At 44.3% G+C, this 19,181-nt stretch overlaps 1 protein-coding gene across 1 annotated transcript in view; it reads left to right on the top strand.

Moving 5' to 3' along the window:
- GALNTL6 (polypeptide N-acetylgalactosaminyltransferase like 6) overlaps window positions 1-19,181 on the top strand; it is a 776,087-nt gene that overhangs the window by 736,939 nt on the left and 19,967 nt on the right. The window contains exons 8-9 of the mRNA XM_053585533.1: window positions 1,397-1,504; window positions 7,471-7,692. Of these exons, the coding sequence (XP_053441508.1) occupies window positions 1,397-1,504; window positions 7,471-7,692 (330 nt within the window). The remainder of the gene's footprint in view (window positions 1-1,396; window positions 1,505-7,470; window positions 7,693-19,181) is intronic.

Genomic DNA, 19,181 nt, shown 5'->3' with positions numbered 1-19,181 from the left:
TGGTGGGACTGCAAACTAGTACAACCTTTCTGGAAGGAAGTATGGAGAAACCTCAAAGCACTCAAGCTAGACCTCCCATTTGATCCTGCAATCCCGTTACTGGGCATCTACCCAGAAGGAAAAAAATCCTTTTATCATAAGGACACTTGTACTAGACTGTTTATTGCAGCTCAATTTACAATCGCCAAAATGTGGAAACAGCCTAAATGCCCACCAACCCACGAATGGATTAACAAGCTGTGGTATATGTATACCATGGAATACTATCCAGCTATTAAAAAAAATGGAGATTTTACATCCTTCGTATTAACCTGGATGGAAGTGGAAGACATTATCCTTAGTAAAGCATCACAAGAATGGAGAAGCATGAATCCTATGTACTCAATTTTGATATGAGGACAATTAATGACAATTAAGGTTGGGGGGGAGGAAAAGCAGAGAGAGGGAAGGAGGGAGAGGGGTGGGGCCTTGGTGGCAAGGCACCTTCTGGGGGCAAGGCATGATTGCAAGAGGGACTTTACCTACAAATGCAATCAGTGTAACCTGGCTTATTGTACCCTCAATGAATCCCCAACAATAAAAAAAAAAAAAAAATTTCCAAATGAACCACCATTAAGTATGTGTCTGCCTGAGTAGGTAGTCATGGTAAAATTACAACCATGACATTTGTTACTATATATAAGTAACTTTTGTTATGACATGTAAGAACACATGTCTTGAGTTTAATATTTCCTGAATCCAGATCACTAAACAAGGATTCTGTGTGCCTGAAAGGTCAGTGGGGGCAGGAATGACAATGCCACCTGCTTTTTAAGATGAGCACTACTGCAGATTTCAGAATCTAGAGTAACTCAGAGTGTGGATACATTTGTGTTCCACAATTAATTGGCCTGCTTTTTACATTTTAAATGTTTAAATTGATGTGTTAAATCTCAATGTTATTTCTGCATATGATTCCACAAGATCATCAAAACAAATATCTATATGAATAAGATTTCTAAGCATTAAATACCAGGTAAATAGAATATTTGTAATGAAATTCTACTAGAATTTTTGAAAAGCCAACATGTCATCTATGGAAATAAGATTTTGCTGAACCAGTATTTTGGTTCTATACATTTATGGATCTAGGTTTTTAAAGATGTGGTTTTTCTTTCTTGGTTAATCTTTTAAAATAAACATAAATTATTGAGTTAGAAGACTACAAGAGATTTTTGAGATGTTTTATAAATCCTTTTTATTAACTTTTTACCTTTTTAGAGACTTCACCTTGTTCTCACAGGCTGGACTTGAACTCTGAGGCTCCCGCAAGCCTCCCTGCTCAGCCTCCTGAGAGACTGCACCCGCTGGCTGTGTGAAATTCACTGTTCTCTTTCTTATACTTTCTCCCCATCAGGTGTGGATGTGTGGAGGAGAAATGTTTGATGTTCCATGTTCCAGAGTTGGTCACATCTACAGAAAGTACGTCCCTTACAAAGTTCCATCTGGGACCAGCCTGGCAAGAGTGAGTAACTCGGAATCAGACCCAGCTGGGCTTGACTCAGCTTCCCATAGGCAGAGTAGCAGCCTCACGCACAATGTAATCCAAGGCACAGTCACCTTCAGTGTTGGTGACACACAGGCACGGTTTTCTGTCTGTGTTATTTGCCACTATACTCCCAGCATCTAAAAGCAGGGCTTGGTGGCCCTCAGATATTTTCCTGATTAACTAATTAATCAGGAAAAATAAGAACAGACAGAGCTGTGGGTTTAAGTTGTCACTGAAACTTAAACTCTCGAATGAAGTGTGGTAAGATTTTCATTATGAAGTGAGGCTTCTTCAGGAAAGGATGGCCTCTTGGTTCTCTTTCTGACACTGTCAACAGTGTCCATTTTTCTTAAATCACATCCACAGTTTTGAACAGCAGTTGGAGTTTACAGCCATCTTGTTACAAACACCATGAAGGGAAATGGAGGCTGAGTACCCCTTATCCAAAATGCTTGGGACCAGAAGTGTTTCAGATTTCAGATTTTTTTCAGATTTTGGAGTATATGCATACACATAATAAGATATCTTAAGGAGGAGACCCAAGTCTAAACATAAAGTTTATTTAGTTTTCATATGTACCTCATACACACATCCTGAAGGTAATTTTATGCTATATTTTTAATGATTTTGTGCATAAAACAAAGTTTTCTTTAAGTATTCATGTGTGGAATTTTCTGCTTGTGGCATCTTATTAAGCACTCAGAAAATATGGGATTTTCAGACATTTCAGATTTTGGAGTTTCAGATCAGGGATGATGCTCAACCTATAGTTATATTGTTCCTCCCCTATCCCCAAATTATTCAGGCATTAATAATATTCTCTCTAGGCTGGGGCACAGTGGCTCACACCTGTAATCCCAGCTCTCTGAGAGGCCAAGGCAGGTGCATTGCTTGAGCTCAGGAGTTTGAAACCAGCCTGAGCAAGAGTGAGATCCCATCTCTATTAAAAATAGGAAAAACTAGCCAGGTATGGTGGTGGGAGCCTGTAGTCCCAGCTGCTAGGGAGGCTGAAGCAGGAGGATCACTTGAGCCCAGGAGTTTGAGGTTGCTGTGAGGTGTGATGATGCCAAGGCACTCTAGCCTGGGCAACAGAGTGAGTCTCAAAAAAAAAAAGTAATAATATTTACCTTTAAAGAGCCATAGAAATACACTTTGAAGAAAAGAAACTGATCACAAAATCATAAAGTGATTAAAGAGATACGGTTTAATTCTGTCATATGACCTTAAATGCAGATGAATCAGAAAAGAATGGGAGTTCACAGAAAGGAAAATGACTAAATGATTTTGAGCGTACATCACCCATCAGCCATGTAGATATCCTAAATCATAGCAGTTTAAAATACACTAAAGACAAGGGCACTCTCCGTTTCACTCATTCACATGCCTGCTGTGCCCTGAAGTGAACCATTTGCTGGCAAGGCAGACAGAGTGTGCGCCCAGTTTACAGTCAAAGGAGAGTGTACAAGCTGGCAGGAGAATTGTGCTGATCTAAAAGGGCTTGTTTTCAAAAACTGAAACCATTCCTGTACTTTTCAAGAAAGAAATTAAGTACTTCTGGGAGGGCTGTCAAATATAGGAAAACCAGCGCTGGTGCATAAAACTTACTGAGGAAAAAGTGAGCATTCACTCAAATGAAAAAGATCCCCTCACTGTGAATTTTAATCTTTTCCACTCAAATTTTACTTGAGGGCATGATTGCAAGAGGGACTTTACCTAACAATTGCAATCAGTGTAACTGGCTTATTGTACCCTCAATGAATCCCCAACAATAAAAAAAAAACATTCAGTGGGGAAAAGATTCCCTATTGAACAAATGCTTCTGGGTGAACTGGCTGGCGATCTGTAAAAGACTGAAACTGGACCCACACTTTTCACCATTAACTAAGATAGACTCTCACTGGATAAAAGATTTAAACTTAGGACATGAAACTATAAAAATACTTGAAGAAAGTGCAGGAGAAACTCTTGAAGGAATCGGCCTGGGTGTATATTTTATGAGGAAGACTCCTCAGGCAATTGAAGCAGTATCAAAAATACATTACTAGGACCTGATCAAACTAAAAAGCTTCTGCACAGCCAAGAACATAGTAAGTAAAGCAAGCAGACAGCCCTCAGAATGGGAGAAAATTTTTGCAGGTTATGTCTCTGACAAAGGTTTAATAACCAGAATCCACAGAGAACGCAAACGTATTAGCAAGAAAAAAACAAGTGATCCCATCTCAGGGTGGGCAAAGGACTTGAAGAGAAACTTCTCTAAAGAAGACCGACACACAATCTACAGACACATGAAAAAAAGCTCATCATCCTTAATCATCAGAGAAATGCAAATCAAAACTACTCTGAGATATCACCTAACCCCAGTAAGAGTAGCCCACATAACAAAATCCCAAAACCAGAGATGTTGGTGTGGTTGCAGAGAAAAGGGCACACTTCTACACTGCTGGTGGGAATGCACACTAATATGTTCCTTTTGGAAGGACGTTTAGAGAGTACTTAGAGATCTAAAAATAGACCTGCCATTCAATCCTATAATTTCTTTACTAGGTATATACCCAGAAGACCAAAAATCACAATATAACAAAGACATCTGTACCAGAATGTTTATTGCAGCCCAATTCATAATTGCTAAGCCATGGAAGAAGCCCAAGTGCCCATTGACCTACGAATGGACTGGCAAACTGTGGTACATGTACACCATGGAATATTATGCAGCCTTAAAGAAAGATGGAGACTTTACCTCTTTCATGTTTACATGGATGAAGCTGGAACATATTCTTCTTAGCAAAGTATCTCAAGAATGGAAGAAAAAGTATCCAATGTACTCAGCCCTACTATGAAGCTAATTTATAGCTTTCATGTGAAGGCTGTAACCCAACCATAGCTCCAGAATATGGGGAAAGGGCCAAGGGAGGGGAAGGGAGGGGGGAGGGAGGGTAATGGGTGGGGCCACACCTATGGTACATCTTAGAATGGGTACAGGTGAAACCTACTAAATGCAGAATACAAATGTCTACATACAATAACTAAGAAAATGCCATGAAGGCTACGTTGAACAGTTTGATGAGAATATTTCAGATTATATATGAAACTAGCACATTGTACCCCTGATTGCACAAATGTACACAGCTATGATTTAACATTAAAAAAATTCAAAGAAAAAAATATTTGTAGATCACTTCTCTGACAAAAAGAGCTTCTACCCATAATAAATAAATAATTCTCAAATTTTAATAGTAAGAAAAACAGTCCATTTCTTTTAAAGGGCAAAAGATTTGAACAGGCACTTTCCCAAAGAAGAAAGTAAATAAGTACATGAAAAGATCATGAGTAAACTGGTACAACCAATTTAGAAAACAGTTTGGTAGTTTAAAACTTAGCCATGTTCCATGGACCTAGCCACGCTCCTTCCAAAAAGTTATTCAAGAGAAATGAAAGCAAATGTTCTTGCAAAGACTTTACAAGACTGTCCTTACAGTTTTATTTATAATAGCCCCAAACTAGACACGACCCATATGTTCATTAGCGGGTAAATGGAAAAGCAAATCGTGCTCTGTTCTTAATGGTGGAAACACATGGAAGGAGCTCAAAATACTTAGGGTGAGGCAAGAAGAACACATACTGTGTGACTCTATTCACACAAAATCCTGAAGAAGACAAGCTACACTGGAATGATAAAAAGTAGGCCACAGAAATGGGCCCAGAGATGGGAATAAGGATTGCAAAGAGGCAGGAGGAGACTGGACCGGGTGGCTCACACCTGTGATCCCTGCACTCTGAGAGGCCGAGGTGGGAGGATCCCTGGAGCCCAGGAGTATGAGATCATCCTGAGCAAGAGCAAGACCCCATCTCTACTAAAAATAGAAAAACTAGCGGGACATGGTGGCAGGCACCTATAGTGCCAGCTACTCAGGAGGCTGAGGCAGGAGGATCCCTTGAGCCCAGGAGTTTGAGGTTGCTGTGAGCTGTGATGCCACAGCTCTCCACCAAGGGTGACGTGGTGAGACTCTGTCTAAAAAAAAAAAAAAAAAAGAGAGAGAGACATGAAGAAACCTTTGCAGTTGTCGTACACATTTATTATCTTGGTTGTGGTGATGGTTTCATTCAAATATGACTAAGTCACAAGGTACCAAGTTACATGCTTTAAATATAAGTACTTTCTTGCACATAAATTATTCCTCAATAAAACTGCTTCTAAAATCAGGCCTACAAGCATTTTTTAAACAAGTTGGATATTTCGGGGAGTGGTTTTGTGTGTTTGTCCCATGTCTAAAGGCTATGTTAAATGCTATCACAAATGCTACCATAAATATCCAAAATATTTGGACAAAAATATAACAGATGTAAAATCAGAGAAACAGCTAATCCTTTTTGAAGACAGCTGAAAGTGGATAACCGGCCACCTGCAAACAGCTCGCTCTGCCTTGGGGAAGAAGGAGGAGGGAATAGGCTGTCAGAGAAGCTCCCTTTGTAGGAAGGCATTAGCATCCTCTCCTGGCACTGAAGGTTTCCCACTGACTTCAAAGACTCCTTCAGATCTGAGAAAAGTAGAGCTGCTGAATAATTGCAGTGAGATTGAGGCTCTCTTAAGGAGATACTCTTGTGAACTGCACCCATGATATTATCATATTATCACTGATAAAAAAGCTTTGGGTGAGAACTGCCAAGCTGCTGAAGCACCAAAAAAGAGACAAGAAATGTGTTCAAATCAAAGCTGAGCTTTAACGCCCTGGGAGAGGGCTACCATCTCTTGCTGTAGGTATGACTGGGACAAGCAATAAATTCTTTGTATGTAAGATTGGCTTTGATAGTTATCATCAGTTTTGCACCAGTTTCTGAGGCAAAAGCACCAAAACGTACATACACACACAGCTACAAAAGGAGAATCGGTTACTCGACCCACCAAAATATGACAGCTTCATCGTTGGCTCATGTGCTTGCACACATAATAATAATCACACCCCACCCAGGAAACAGGCTCACACTTGTGATCCCAGCACTCTGGGAAGCCGAGGTGGGAGGATGGCTTGAGCTCAGGAGTTGAGACCAGCCTGAGCAAGAGCTAGACCCCGTCTCTACTAAAAATGAAAAACTAGCCAAGCTGTGGTGGCCAGCACTTTCCAGGTGTCACCTCACTTAACCCTACAGCCACCCCCATGATGCAGATTCTAGCGAGGAATCTGAGACCCGATGTGCATGAGTCACTCGCTCAATCCCAAAAGGGACAGAGGGCTCAGCCTCCTACCCCCAAGGAATCTGAGCAGTCCCCACCACCAACCTTCTGTTTCCTTCTCCCCAGGAACACATCTGTAGAAAAGCCTGGCCACTCAGTGCTGGCCTCAGCCCAACTGGGGCATGCGTGAATTCTGCTTGGCACCCGTGTGGCACCTGCATAAAGTGTCAGAACACAATGTTTTGACTTTAATAATGCCAGCTGGTCTCTCCATACTTGGGAAGAGAATGACTGTGTGTTCATTCTCATTCTTTCTAAGATCCCCCTTCCTGGAAATGCTTTAAAGCAGTTTGACGCCTGGAGGAGCTTCATTCCCTCCAGCTTCAGCAACACCTTCAGTTCTATGTGAAATTTTTAAAAGTGCATAACCACGAAATAACGTGTGGTGAGAAAGCTAATACAGCCGCCAGCGCAGTCCTTACCGGCGCTGTTAAACTGGTTACCAGGTTGACGATTTGAGCTCCTTGCTTGGAGCAGAGGGGCAGGCAGAGCCCCAGGTCACCCTCTCCCCTCGTAGTCATGAAAACTCCCAAGCTTAACAAGCCACCAGCCAGACCCAGCTGAGGCCACTGATGTCTTTTCCTTTTCTTATTTTTTTCTTTTTTTTTTTTCTTTTCATTATCTGGTGTGACTAAAACCGCCCTTTCAGTGCATAAGCCGACAAATGATGCGGGGTTTTGTTTTATTTTGTTTTGTTTACTCTGCTGCACAGAACCTGAAGCGGGTGGCTGAGACCTGGATGGACGAATTTGCTGAGTACATTTACCAGCGCCGGCCAGAGTACAGGCACTTGTCCACAGGGGACATCTCCGCCCAGAAGGAGCTGCGGAAACAGCTCAAGTGCAAGGACTTCAAGTGGTTCATGGCGGCAGTGGCCTGGGACGTGCCCAAGTACTACCCTCCGGTGGAGCCCCCACCTGCCGCCTGGGGGGAGGTGAGGAAGAGCTGCATGAACCTTGCTCCTGCCCAGATGGCGGGAGGGATCACTAAAACCTTCCTTCTTTTCCCCCTGTGGCCAAGCAAGATGAATTTTTTCCCCTTAATTTGTATTGTATTTTGTTCAAAATCAGTTGATTTTTTTTTTTTTTTTTGAGATAGAGTCTCACTCTATTGCCTCAAGCTAGAGTGCCCTGGCTTCAACCTCACTCATAGCAACCTCAAACTCGTGGGCTCAAGCAGTCCTCCTCCCTCAGCCTCCCGAATAGCTGAGACTACAGGAAACCACCCCACCCCACCCCCAATGCCCGGCTAGTTTTTCCATTTTTAGTGAGACTGGTGTATCGTTCTTGCTCAGGCTGGTCTTGAACTGCTGAGCTCCAGCGATCCTCCCACCTCAGTCTCCCAGTGTGCTGGGATCACAGGCATGAGCCACTGTGCCTGGCTAGCAAGATGAATTTAAACCATCTCTGCTCAGCTCTTTTTAGAAGTTACTAGAGATCAACATTCAGTCTTCAATATTGATAGGCTAGCCTAGGACCTTGAACCACCATTGTCTCCCCAAATATATTTTTTAAGTACACCTGGAAAATATTTTTATTTAAAATTAGTGAAATGACCAAAGGCACTTGCAGAGAATGAAAATATCTACCACACTACTGTGTAAAAATGCTGATCTGATGCCCACCAAGAGAAAACCCTTGGTGCAACGTGGGCCCGGGAGGCCTCTGTTTGCGCACGCGCAAGAGCAGGGGCGGGGCTGCTGCGTAGAACCCTGTTTACATTGTGCCCAGTGGTGAGATCTGCGGCCCTAATGGTCCTGTAATGGCACTAATCTTTCCACCTCTGGACCCTTCCACTTGATTCCACTTCATGGTCTAAAATGGAAAGAGTTTAATAGCTCCAAGTTCCGAATTTAAAATACCTTCTGGCATAAAAGGGACTGTTGCATGGGTTTCGGTTCTATTTGATGCTGTTACTATGGCCTTTCTCCCTATTGAGTACGCTGGCACCAGGGCTCCTATCGGAGACGGTGGAGTTGTCCCAGGGCTCTAACTTGCTTCTACCAGAGGACAGTCAGGCCCAATGCTAACACCCTCCCAATTCGCTAGCCTTTCCCAAGTGGCGAGTAGACTGTCACGCGTGGTGGCATAGTTTTCTATCGTTGTCCTTGGTTCTGTAGTGTGGGGAGAAGGTACCCTTGCCTAATTAGAGTTGGTAAAAAAAAAAAAAAAAAAAAAAAAATTACCGCAGGGTGTGGTCAGAGAGGCAGGGGAACTAGGACAGCAACTGTCCCAGCTCCCTGCAGAAAATGTGTCCAGCAGGTCACAAGGGTGCTGCTAGTGCTGACAGGTAGCGAGAAGGGGCGGCTCTCTGCCCCGACCTGGGGTGGAGGAGGAGTCAGGGTCATCGCTGCACGCTGCGTCGCCCTTTGCGTTTGGTCCTGACTCCGTCTACCTGGATGTAGCCATGTTGGTAATTTATTCTCATCCTTTACGTCTCAAATGTTTCATTAAAACCTCCCCGGAGTATTAGTTAGGTGGGTCTGCTTGTCTTCGCTTGAGCGATCCACTACGGGCTCACCCCACGGCTGACATCAGTGAGGACTTCCTGAGCCTAATGCATGGGAAGGCCTGGAAATGTGTCACCCAGAAAAGGAGTGAGTTCTTTCCTAAAGGCTTTTGGTTGATGAAGGTTCTTTTTGCCATCTGTGATGATTTAAATGTAGTCCTGCCTAGGAACTTCTAGAAATACTTGAACATACTGCCGTATGATTGTGTGGTTCATTTTAGGGCTAAAATCTCATCAATCTTTTCTCTGCCTTACATGGAGATGTATATTTTTGCTTCCACCTGGTTACATACTTCAAACATTCATCAGTCACGTTCTCCCGAATTCCCTCACTGAGCGCCTTGCCTGGAAACAGACCCAGAGCCTGCATTGAGGTTCTAGGAAAAATACAACCTCCCAGCCATGGTCAAATATCAGAGCCATCTTCAAAGCAGGTAGGCTACATGGTGGGGTGGGGGAGAGCGGGGGGTGCATCTGTTACCCTTGATTGCCTCAGACTTTTGCAACCCTTTCTGTATTCCTGGAGAAGTTTGTATCTGTCATTCCTCTTGAATAATCAGACATAGAAAAGATCAGATTTCTTTTTTTTTTAATTTTAGGTTAATATGAGGGTACAAACAACTAGGTTACAATGTTTGCATTTGTTAGAATCCCGCTTGTAGCTGTGTCCCCCACCCAGGAGATGCGCCATGTACATTGTGCCTATTAGGTGGGAGTTCACCGATCCTCTTCCCTCTTCCCCTATTCCCCCTTCTACATCCCCCCTCCCCCCTTCTTGAATTGACTGAATTTTTCTCTCCTGTGGGCATGTGTTAGGTTGTCTACTGGCTTCATGTCAGTATTGAGTACATTGGATACTTGCTTTTCCATTCTTGTGACATTTCACTAAGAAGTGTTTCAACTCCATCCAGGTTAATACAAAAATGTAAGGTGTCCATCTTTTTATGGTTGAATAGTTTTCCATGGTGTATGTATGCCACAGTTTGTTAATCCATTCCTTGGTTCATGGGTACTTAGGTTGTTTCCACATTTTGGCAATTGTAAATTGAGCTGCAATAAACAATCTAGTGCAAATGTCCTTATGATAAAAGGAATTTTTTTCTTCTGGGTACATGCCTAGTAATGGGATTTCAGGATCAAATTGAAGGTCTAATTTGAGTTCTTTGAGGATTCTCCAGACTTCTTTCCATGGAGGTTGTATTAGTTTACAGTCCCGCCAACAGTGTAAAAGTGTTCCCCTCTCTCCACATCTGTGCCAGCACCTGCAACTTTTTAACATGATGGCAAATCTCTTTCCCCAGAGCTTCAGAACAGTAAACAAACACAGGTTTAGGGAAGAAGAAAACACGGATAGAGTTCAAAGGTCAGGTGCCTGCAGTTGCATCTGTCCCGTACAGATGTGGAAGAGTAAGACTGAAGACACAGAAGATGGGAGGAAGGGGCGAGAAGAAAGGAAATCAGTAAGAGACAAGCGTTTCGAGAAGGATCTATTTCCCCAGCAGAGGCATCCTGGAAAGCATAAAGGAAACGTGTGGTTAATACAGGAGGAAAAGGAAGGAATTTAAATGCAGCTTCCTCTAAATGAAATGACGAAAAAGACTATTCTCCAGCTGTATATTGGGGAATAACAACCTATTTCTTAATAGTGGATAAAAAATGACAAAGTGCAGGAGGCATCTGTGGGCCAACTTAATCTCCAAAAAAAAAATCTTTCAAAAGTTTCACACTTGTGTGATTTCTTTCCCCCTTCTTTTCCCTTTTTTGGAAACTTTTAATTTTGGAATTTATTTATGATAGAATCTCACTCTGTCACCATGAGTAGAGTGCTGTGGCATCATCATAGCTCACAGCAATCCCAAACTCCTGGGCTCAAGCAATTCTCTTGCTTCAGCCTCCCGAGTAGCTGGGACTACAGGTACCCACCACCAGGCCTGGCTAATTTTTCTATTTTTTTTTTTTTCTTTAGAGAGACAGAGTCTCACCTTGTCACCTTCAGTAGAGTGCTGTGGCGTCACAGCTCACAGCAACCTCCAGCTCTTGGGCTTAGGTGATTCTCTTGCCTCAGCCTCCCGAGTAGCTGGGACCACAGGCACCCGCCACAATGCCCAGCTATTTTTTTTGTTGCAATTTGGCCAGGGCTGGGTTTGAACCCTCCACCCTTGGTATATGGGGCCGGCACCTCACTCACTGAGCCACAGGAGCTGCCCCTAGTTTTTCTATTTTTAATAGAGACAGACTCTTGTTCTTGCTCAGGCTGGTCTCAAACTCCTGAGCTCAAACGATCTCTCACTTTGGCCTCCTAGGGTGCTGGGATTACAGGCGTGAGCCACCATGCCCAGCCTTTGAGAATAATTTTAAATGTACAGAAATGTCACAAGATAGCATAGAAAGTTTGCAGATACCCTTCACTTGGCATCTTCCAGTGTTTACATGTGACTGTGGTATAGTCACACTAAGGGAAGTACTTACCCTTGGTGCACACCACCAGCTAGACTACAGACTTTATTCAGATTTCTTTCCATCAATCTGAAAAGACTTATTCAGATACTTTCCATCAATGTCCCTTTTCTGTGCCAAGATCCAATCCTCACATTTGAAAGGGCCTTTTTAATGTCCTATAAACTTTAATTGTTAGAGTGGGCAAAACTCCTAAACAAATGTAACACTAAGAACATGGCTGTTTTAATAAGAAAGTGGAAAGGGGAAGCAGGCTCTGGGGTTCCTGTGAAGCAATTATGGGAGGAACCACAAACCTCCAGCAAAGTGAATGCAGGGCCCTTCCCAGGAGACCTGCACCAAGGAGCAGGACGACTCGCTGTTTCACGCACTTATACTTGGAAGGGTTTCTACCTGCTTCTCTGCGCCAGCCTGATTCTGGGTAAACAATGCAGAGCTTAGGCAATCTTTGGCTCTGGTTGTTGGCTCTGGTGGTTGGAACTTGAGTTGTAAAAGACAGACCATAAACAGCCTCTAACCTGCTGCTGGCTTCCCTGACAAATCCAGACAGATTATTGCAGTTATCTTCCAGCTTATCTCTCTCCTTCTGCCTTTCTCCATTTCTGTTAATTCTTAACACAGTCCCCTTAAAATGGGAGATCACACCACTACTTCTCCATCCAAATCCTCTGGATGGCTGCCATCCCTCTCCGTGTAAAAAGTCAAAAGTCCTTACCCCTCAGGTCCTAAATAGTCTGACTCCTGCATCCCTCTGCATCCCTCCAACCTCATTTCTTACTAATCCCCACCCCCCACCGGGCTCATCACTGTTTCTCAAACAGGCCTGGTGCAGCCTGACCTCAGGGCCTTTGCACTTGCTCTGCCTACAACTTGGACTCCTCCAGCCCCAGAAATCCCATGGTTTCTTCTCTTACATCCTTCAGGTCCTCACTCAAAACAATCATCTCAATAAGGTCTTCCCTGGTCATCCTATCTAAAATTGCAACAGTCAGGCCAGGTGTGGTGACTCACACCCATAATCCCAGCACTCTGAGAGGCTGAGGCAGGAGGATCCCTTAAGCTCAGGAGTTCAAGACCAGCCTGAGCAAGAGTGAGACCCCCGTCTCTACTAAAAATAGAAAAACTAGCTGGGCACGGTGGGGAGGAACAGTAGTCCCAGCTACTCAGGAGGCTGAGGCAGGAGGGTTGCCTGAGCCCAGGAGTTTGAGGTTGCTGTGAGCTGTGATGACACCACGGCACTCTACCCAGGGTGACAGAGTGAGATTCTGAGGAAAGGAAAGGAAAAAGGCAAGGTAAGGTAAGGTAAGGTAGAAAGAAAATTGCAACACCGCCACCTAGGTGCGTATGCAAGCCTGACTCCCTTTTCCTCCTTTATCTTTCTCCTTGGCCTCCATCACTGGGCAGAACAAGCTGTGTCCTTTATTTATTGGTCATATATCTCATCCACCTGCCCTGTGAGGAAGCGTGCTTCACAGCACGGGGATTGTGTTGGTTTGTTGTGGTGCTCCTTACTGCTCTTTGGAAGCAAGAAATAGTGTCGGGCATCCAGCAGGTGCTCAGTAAATATTTGTTGAATGAATGATTGGGAGATCTTAGGTTCCTGCTATCCCACTCACTGTTCAGTGCTCTGCCCACATTCCTGCAAATCAGAAGCCACCTCTGAGCCCTCATTCCCTTCTGGGCTGTACAAAGTCACCTCTTTGGAAAGTTGAGCCAGGAAGGCAGATTGAGTAATGAATCCCAGGTAACTGATTTTTATTTTATTTTATTTTATATTTTGAGACAGAGTCTCACTCTGTACCCTGGGTAGAGTGCTGTGGCATCATCATAATTTATAGCAACCTCAAACTCCTGGGTTCAAGTGATCCTCCTGCCTCAGCTTCCCAAGTAGCTGGGACTACAGGTGCCCACCACCATGCCCAGCTAGTTTTTCTATTTTTAGTAAAGATAGGGTCTCACTCTTGCTCAGGCTGGTCTCAAACTCCTGAGCTCAAGCTATCTACTTGAGCTGCCTCAGCCTCCCAGAGTCCTAGGATTACAGGCATGAGTCACTGCCTCCAGCCCCAGGTAACTGATTCTCGTGGGCTGTCAGGTCTGCAGTCCATTCAATAAACGATTGTAAAATATTCTGTTCTGACACCCTAAAGGGAAGGTGGGGAAACTCCAAAAGTGAAAATCCTCTATGCCAGCACATTCCAAACTGTCCCTGTGGTGTTCCTGAAAGGCAGAAGAGATTAAAGTCCCATCTGATAGATAAGTACTCCCCAGGGGCCCTTCCACCCCTTGGTAGCAGAGACGCACCAGGCCCAGATTGAATAAATAGCACTTGGGCCCCGTAATAAGTTGAACGTCCCTTCCTGCCCATCAGATGGAAGCAATGTGCTTTCCCCCGCTGCTGCACTGGACAGGGTGAGGGCAGGTTTAAAGTAAAGACTGTTCTCAAACCACTCACAGGCAGAATGACTCTCTCTCTGTCAAGATGCTAAATGAAAGAAACTGAATTTCCTACTACTTTCCCCTTCTCCTCCTTAGAATTCATGAATTTGCTGGGGTCATTTATGGCACTGCTTTACGGCCTGAAAAGAAGGTTCTGCAGAATTCTAAACATCGCGTGTAAGAAGGAAGAAAAGACGTAAAAGGGACGGACGTGTCTTTTCCGAGCAGTGCCATAAATTCTTGTAAGCAGCGTCTGCTCGCTGTCCTCAATGTGCCAATCTTGGCACCTGCGTCTGTCATCTTGGGGTGGCGCAAAACTTTTTTTAGGTCTTTATTTTAAAAATTCCTGTCAATGCCGAGCCACTCCAGCTGCTGATTTAAATTCCTGCCTGGAGGTGAATGTCTCGGCAGCCACAAGGCCACACCAGGGTAATCCCAGGTCTCCTCTGCTTGGGGATGGGGGTTAACTCCCTTTAACCTTCCTCCTCCTTCTCAATGTCCTCTGGGGCACACGGCTTTTCAGATTTCTCAGCTTCTATGAACAGAAGCTCAGGAAGCAGTGGGAGGCACGTATGTGAAAACTCCTCTGGGAAGCACGTTCTGCGTTCCCGTAGCTCCCCCTGAGTTCCCCTGACAGCTGGTCATGCAAACTCTTCCCCTGGTGTCTACCCCGGGGGACATCTCTGCCATTTAAGTGCCTTGTATCATCAAACGAGATCTTTAAACACTCGTTCAAGGACAATTTGTCATTCTGAGAGCATTAAACTCAACTCCACCTATCATATATTTTTGAAGTCAGAGGCGGTGGTGGTACGCTGTGCCAATCCATCTCTCTGGAGCTCAGCAACAGAGGTGAGAAAAATGTAAGAACACATAAAGAATTGCATTACCCTTCTAAATTGTTCTATGCATTTTATGAGACGCTTGAGAGAAGGCTACAAAGACAAACTTAAAGTGTCCTATAATAAACATGATTTGCGTTCCCTATTTCTAGATGAGCAAAATCAGACATTGTGGTGCCCAGTGATCACAATTTGACCCAAGTTATAATGGAATCAAAGGTGCTTCGGAGGTAGCAAATTTCTTTTTTTTCCTTCCATGATGTATATAAATATGGCAAAAGGAAACATTCTGTATTTCCTTTCTGTTTATTTTGTTTTTACCTAGAATACACGTATCTATATTTCACAGGTAACTGACGAATATATCTAAATACACATAATAAGTATATACATATAAATATATACTTTTAGGGTTCATGTGTCAGGAGGAAATAAGTTTTTTTTGAGACAGAGTCTCCCTATGTTGCCCTTGGTAGAGTGTGTTGGCGTCATAGCTCACAGCAACCTCATACTCTTGGGCCCAAGCGATTCTCTTGCCTCAGCCTCCCAAGTAGCTGGGACTATGGGCGACCGCCATGATGCCTAGCTGTTTAGAGAAAAGGTCTCACTCTAGCTCAGGCTGGTCTCAGACCTCAGAGCTCAGGCAATCTATCTGCCTCAGCCTCCCAAAGTAAATAAGATTTTTAAGTGTATGTTAGCCTAGTCATAATTTCATCTTAGTATTTTTGAGAATGACACTAAATTAATAGAATTTGGGGATCACTCAATTATGGCAGAATTTCGAACCCATAGCCTCAGAGAGGGTTAGTATGTTCTTTGCTTTCATGTATAAAACTGCGGTTTCATGTATAAAACTTTCATGTATAAAACTGTGATTTGGGAAATGGAAGAACAGAACACTCTTGGAAAAGCTACTCTCACCGTTCTCCAGAATCCCAGCCTTCTGACAAAGTTTGGTGGACCTGTCCCCATCTCTACTTACTGGCTGACGGTGACAGGTGGCCAGACTCTCTTTGTCCAGTAACACATAGCGTCAGAGAGTTGGCATTAATATGTGGGTCACTATGAAAGTTTTGAGACAGACTGTGTCATGGTCCGGAATTTCACTCCCAGGAAACACCTAGGGCAGAGTCCTTCCTACCTCACCCACACACATTCAACCTTGCTCAGCTCAGCAGTGCTGCTGGGAGGGCTTCGTTTGCTTCCAACACCATGGCTTCTTTGTTTCCTGATTTTTGTGCATCTCAAAACATTCATAATGACCCGTGTATGATGTTTTAGATATATTATAAAACTATGTTAAATTTTTCTCAGGCGTGAACATTGGAACTCCTCACTCCACCCACCCTTTAACACAGTGAACAGTGGGTGTCTGTGATAGCTAAGAGTGATCTGTGCAGTGACCACAACCTGAATTTGCCCTGAACATCCACAGGTTGTTGGGGGGGGGATGACAAATCTAGAGAAAAACATGGAAAGGTTGAAAATGGGGAGTTAATTCTCAGTTCCCCAGGCAGTGCCAGCATGCATGGCTCGGCTTTGATTTTGGTCACTCGTAGGTAGGCAAAAGTTAAAACAAGAGCCAGCGTCCTTCCACCTGTACTTGGAGGTACTGACCTATGGCCTCCACAGCAGTGCCGCCCCAAACTCTGAGAAGTACAGTGACTGGCAGGGACGTTGTTAGCAGCCTGAAGGTCATTGGTCAGTCTTAGGTTTTAGAGGCGCCAGAGACAGGGCCATCTCTGCCTTGCTTTGGGAGACAGGAAACAAGTGCTGCAGAGCTCCCTGCAGCCTGTGTGTGATGCTTCCTGCAGCCTCCATGTGGTGCTCCCCTGTAGCCTCCATGTCGTGCTCCCCTGCAGCCTCCCTGCTGTGTTCCCCTGCAGCCTCCCTGCTGTGCTCCCCTGCAGCCTCCGTGCCATGCTCCCCGGCAGCCTCCAGGCCTGGATTCTTTCTCCACTTTTCATTTTCTCACAATTAACTCCTTATGTTTTTTGATGCATTTGATTTTATTTCCTCCTGTTGACTGTAAGGTTCACAGGGACCAGCTCTGGCCAGCTTGTATTTCCAAAACTCTGTTTTGTCTAATGGGTGACCCAGTAGAATTTGGCTCAGCCACATCCGGTCGTGGGTCTTTCCCTTCTACTGCTGCCATGTGCAGCTCTTTCTGGTCAGCCCTAATTGCCCCATCTAAATGGCACTGGGAGCTGGTCAAATTCTGGGAAAGATGACCTATTCTTTAAGCCCATTCTAAAAGGGAAATGTTATCAGACGAAGAGGGTCCAGCTACCTGGGGATTAGGTCCAACAAGATTTGCTATCAGAAGGCCAGAAATTCTGCAGAATGGCAAGAGTAGCTGCTCCAAGACTGTCTGCTCTTCCATTTATTTCCCAAATCACGGTTTTATACATAAAAGTTCAAAGCAAAAACCATACTAACCCTTATCTTAAATAATAATAAAAAATAATCAAATAATCCATGACCCAAAACAACATTTCCAATTGAAAAGTTAATCTTCTGAATCAATGACCTAAACTACTCAAGACATATGCTTTTAGGTTAAAGTTAAATTTACAAAACAAGAGTAGAAGACATGGGGTGAAGGTCACGTAGGCCCTACGCTGATCCGGCCAGCCTCATTCATGTCTGTCCTGCCTGACTGACTTCATCTTATTCTCACTCCATGTTCTCTCAAAGCTAAAATAACAAGACAATCTCAGGAGGAGCTTAACTTCTGGACCTGTGTTTTTCAACCTCTTTTAGCTCATGGTGCCCTTGAACCCATAGTTAACTTTCATGATACACTTAAATTATATGATCAAAAAAAAGTAAAAGGCCAGGCATGGTGCGAGCCCTCTGGGAGGCCAAGGAGGGAGGATCCCTTGAGCTTTGGGACCAGCCTGACCAAGAGCAAGCCTCCATCTCTACTAAAAATAGAAAAACTACCTGGGCATTGTGTCAGGTGCCTGTAGTCCCAGCTACACGGGAGGCTGAGGCAGGAGGATCACTTGAGCCCAGGAGTTTGAGGTTGCTGTGAGCTGTGACACCAAGACACTCTACCCAGAGTAACAGAGTAAGACAAAAGGAAGGAAGTGAGGGAGGGAGGGAGGACTCAGTAATTTCTTGTGTTGGTGGGAATACCAAAATGATGTTAAAAAGCTAAGCCTTCTTTTGTATACTTAAAAAAATATCTTACTTACTGTCAGTTCTATCCCTAGGCCCTGCCCCAGAGGAGATTATCTCCATGATCCTGTCATACATAACAATTCCTTCTTCCCTCATTTTTCTCTCTTCCCACCCATTTCTCCTCAAGCACCACCTCACTTTCTAATCCTGCTCAGTGTCCCTCAGGATTCCTCGACGCGGTCTGAAGGATGTCAGGCCTGATGCTGGACATCAAAGGAATAAAGCCTGAGAACCGTCAACTCTGTCACAGATGTAGTCAGTATCTGGCCCATGTCCTAAATTCGGGGTGTGTGTGTGCCCCTGACTTTACCTTCCGCCATGCTACAGAGCCTCTAATTTGGAAAAAAAAAATCCATCATGTCCATGTGTTCTTGTCAGCATTTTTTTTAAAACTTTATTTGCATGAAAAGGACCAGAGTCTGTTCTGTGAGAATATGAGTCACCTGTGTGTCTTGGCAGTGGTGAGTCCATGAGAAAGAGGAAAGGGTCATGCCCTGGGGCAGGACCGACAGACCCTCCTCTGAGAAGAGAAAGGGGAGGCTGGGAGAGCAGCCAGACGCTCATCTTGCTTCGGCCACCCGCCCTGTCCTGTCCTCTCTGGCACAACTGTCAGGCGGGCAGAATTTATGCAGATGTAGACAATTATCCCTCCAAAACTTGAAATGTGGCTTCCAGAGCAGTTTATGCCATTGTGTATACAGCTGCCCACTGGCATGAGAATTTAGAAAATTCAGGAGTTTAGAGAACGGTATCCTTCATCCCCGCCAGGGCCCTTTTGAGCTCATAGCATTTAAAAACAACACTGGGAGTTGGTGTGCGTCTGGGGGCAGGCCTGGCAGGTGTCTGTCCTTTTCTTCCCCTCATCCTCTCTGTCCAAGAGCACAACCTTCCAGAGAGTGAATTCAAAAGCCAGCAACACACACAAGACAGTCAGCTGGCTTCTCCCTCTGGGGCCTAGTGGCCCATGAACCTGCAAGTAGCTCCTTTTTCCTTC

This window comes from Nycticebus coucang, chromosome 1 (genome assembly GCF_027406575.1).
Source record: "Nycticebus coucang isolate mNycCou1 chromosome 1, mNycCou1.pri, whole genome shotgun sequence".
NCBI classification, from domain to species: domain Eukaryota; kingdom Metazoa; phylum Chordata; class Mammalia; order Primates; family Lorisidae; genus Nycticebus; species Nycticebus coucang.
This window is presented reverse-complemented; position numbering and strand designations above follow the sequence as displayed.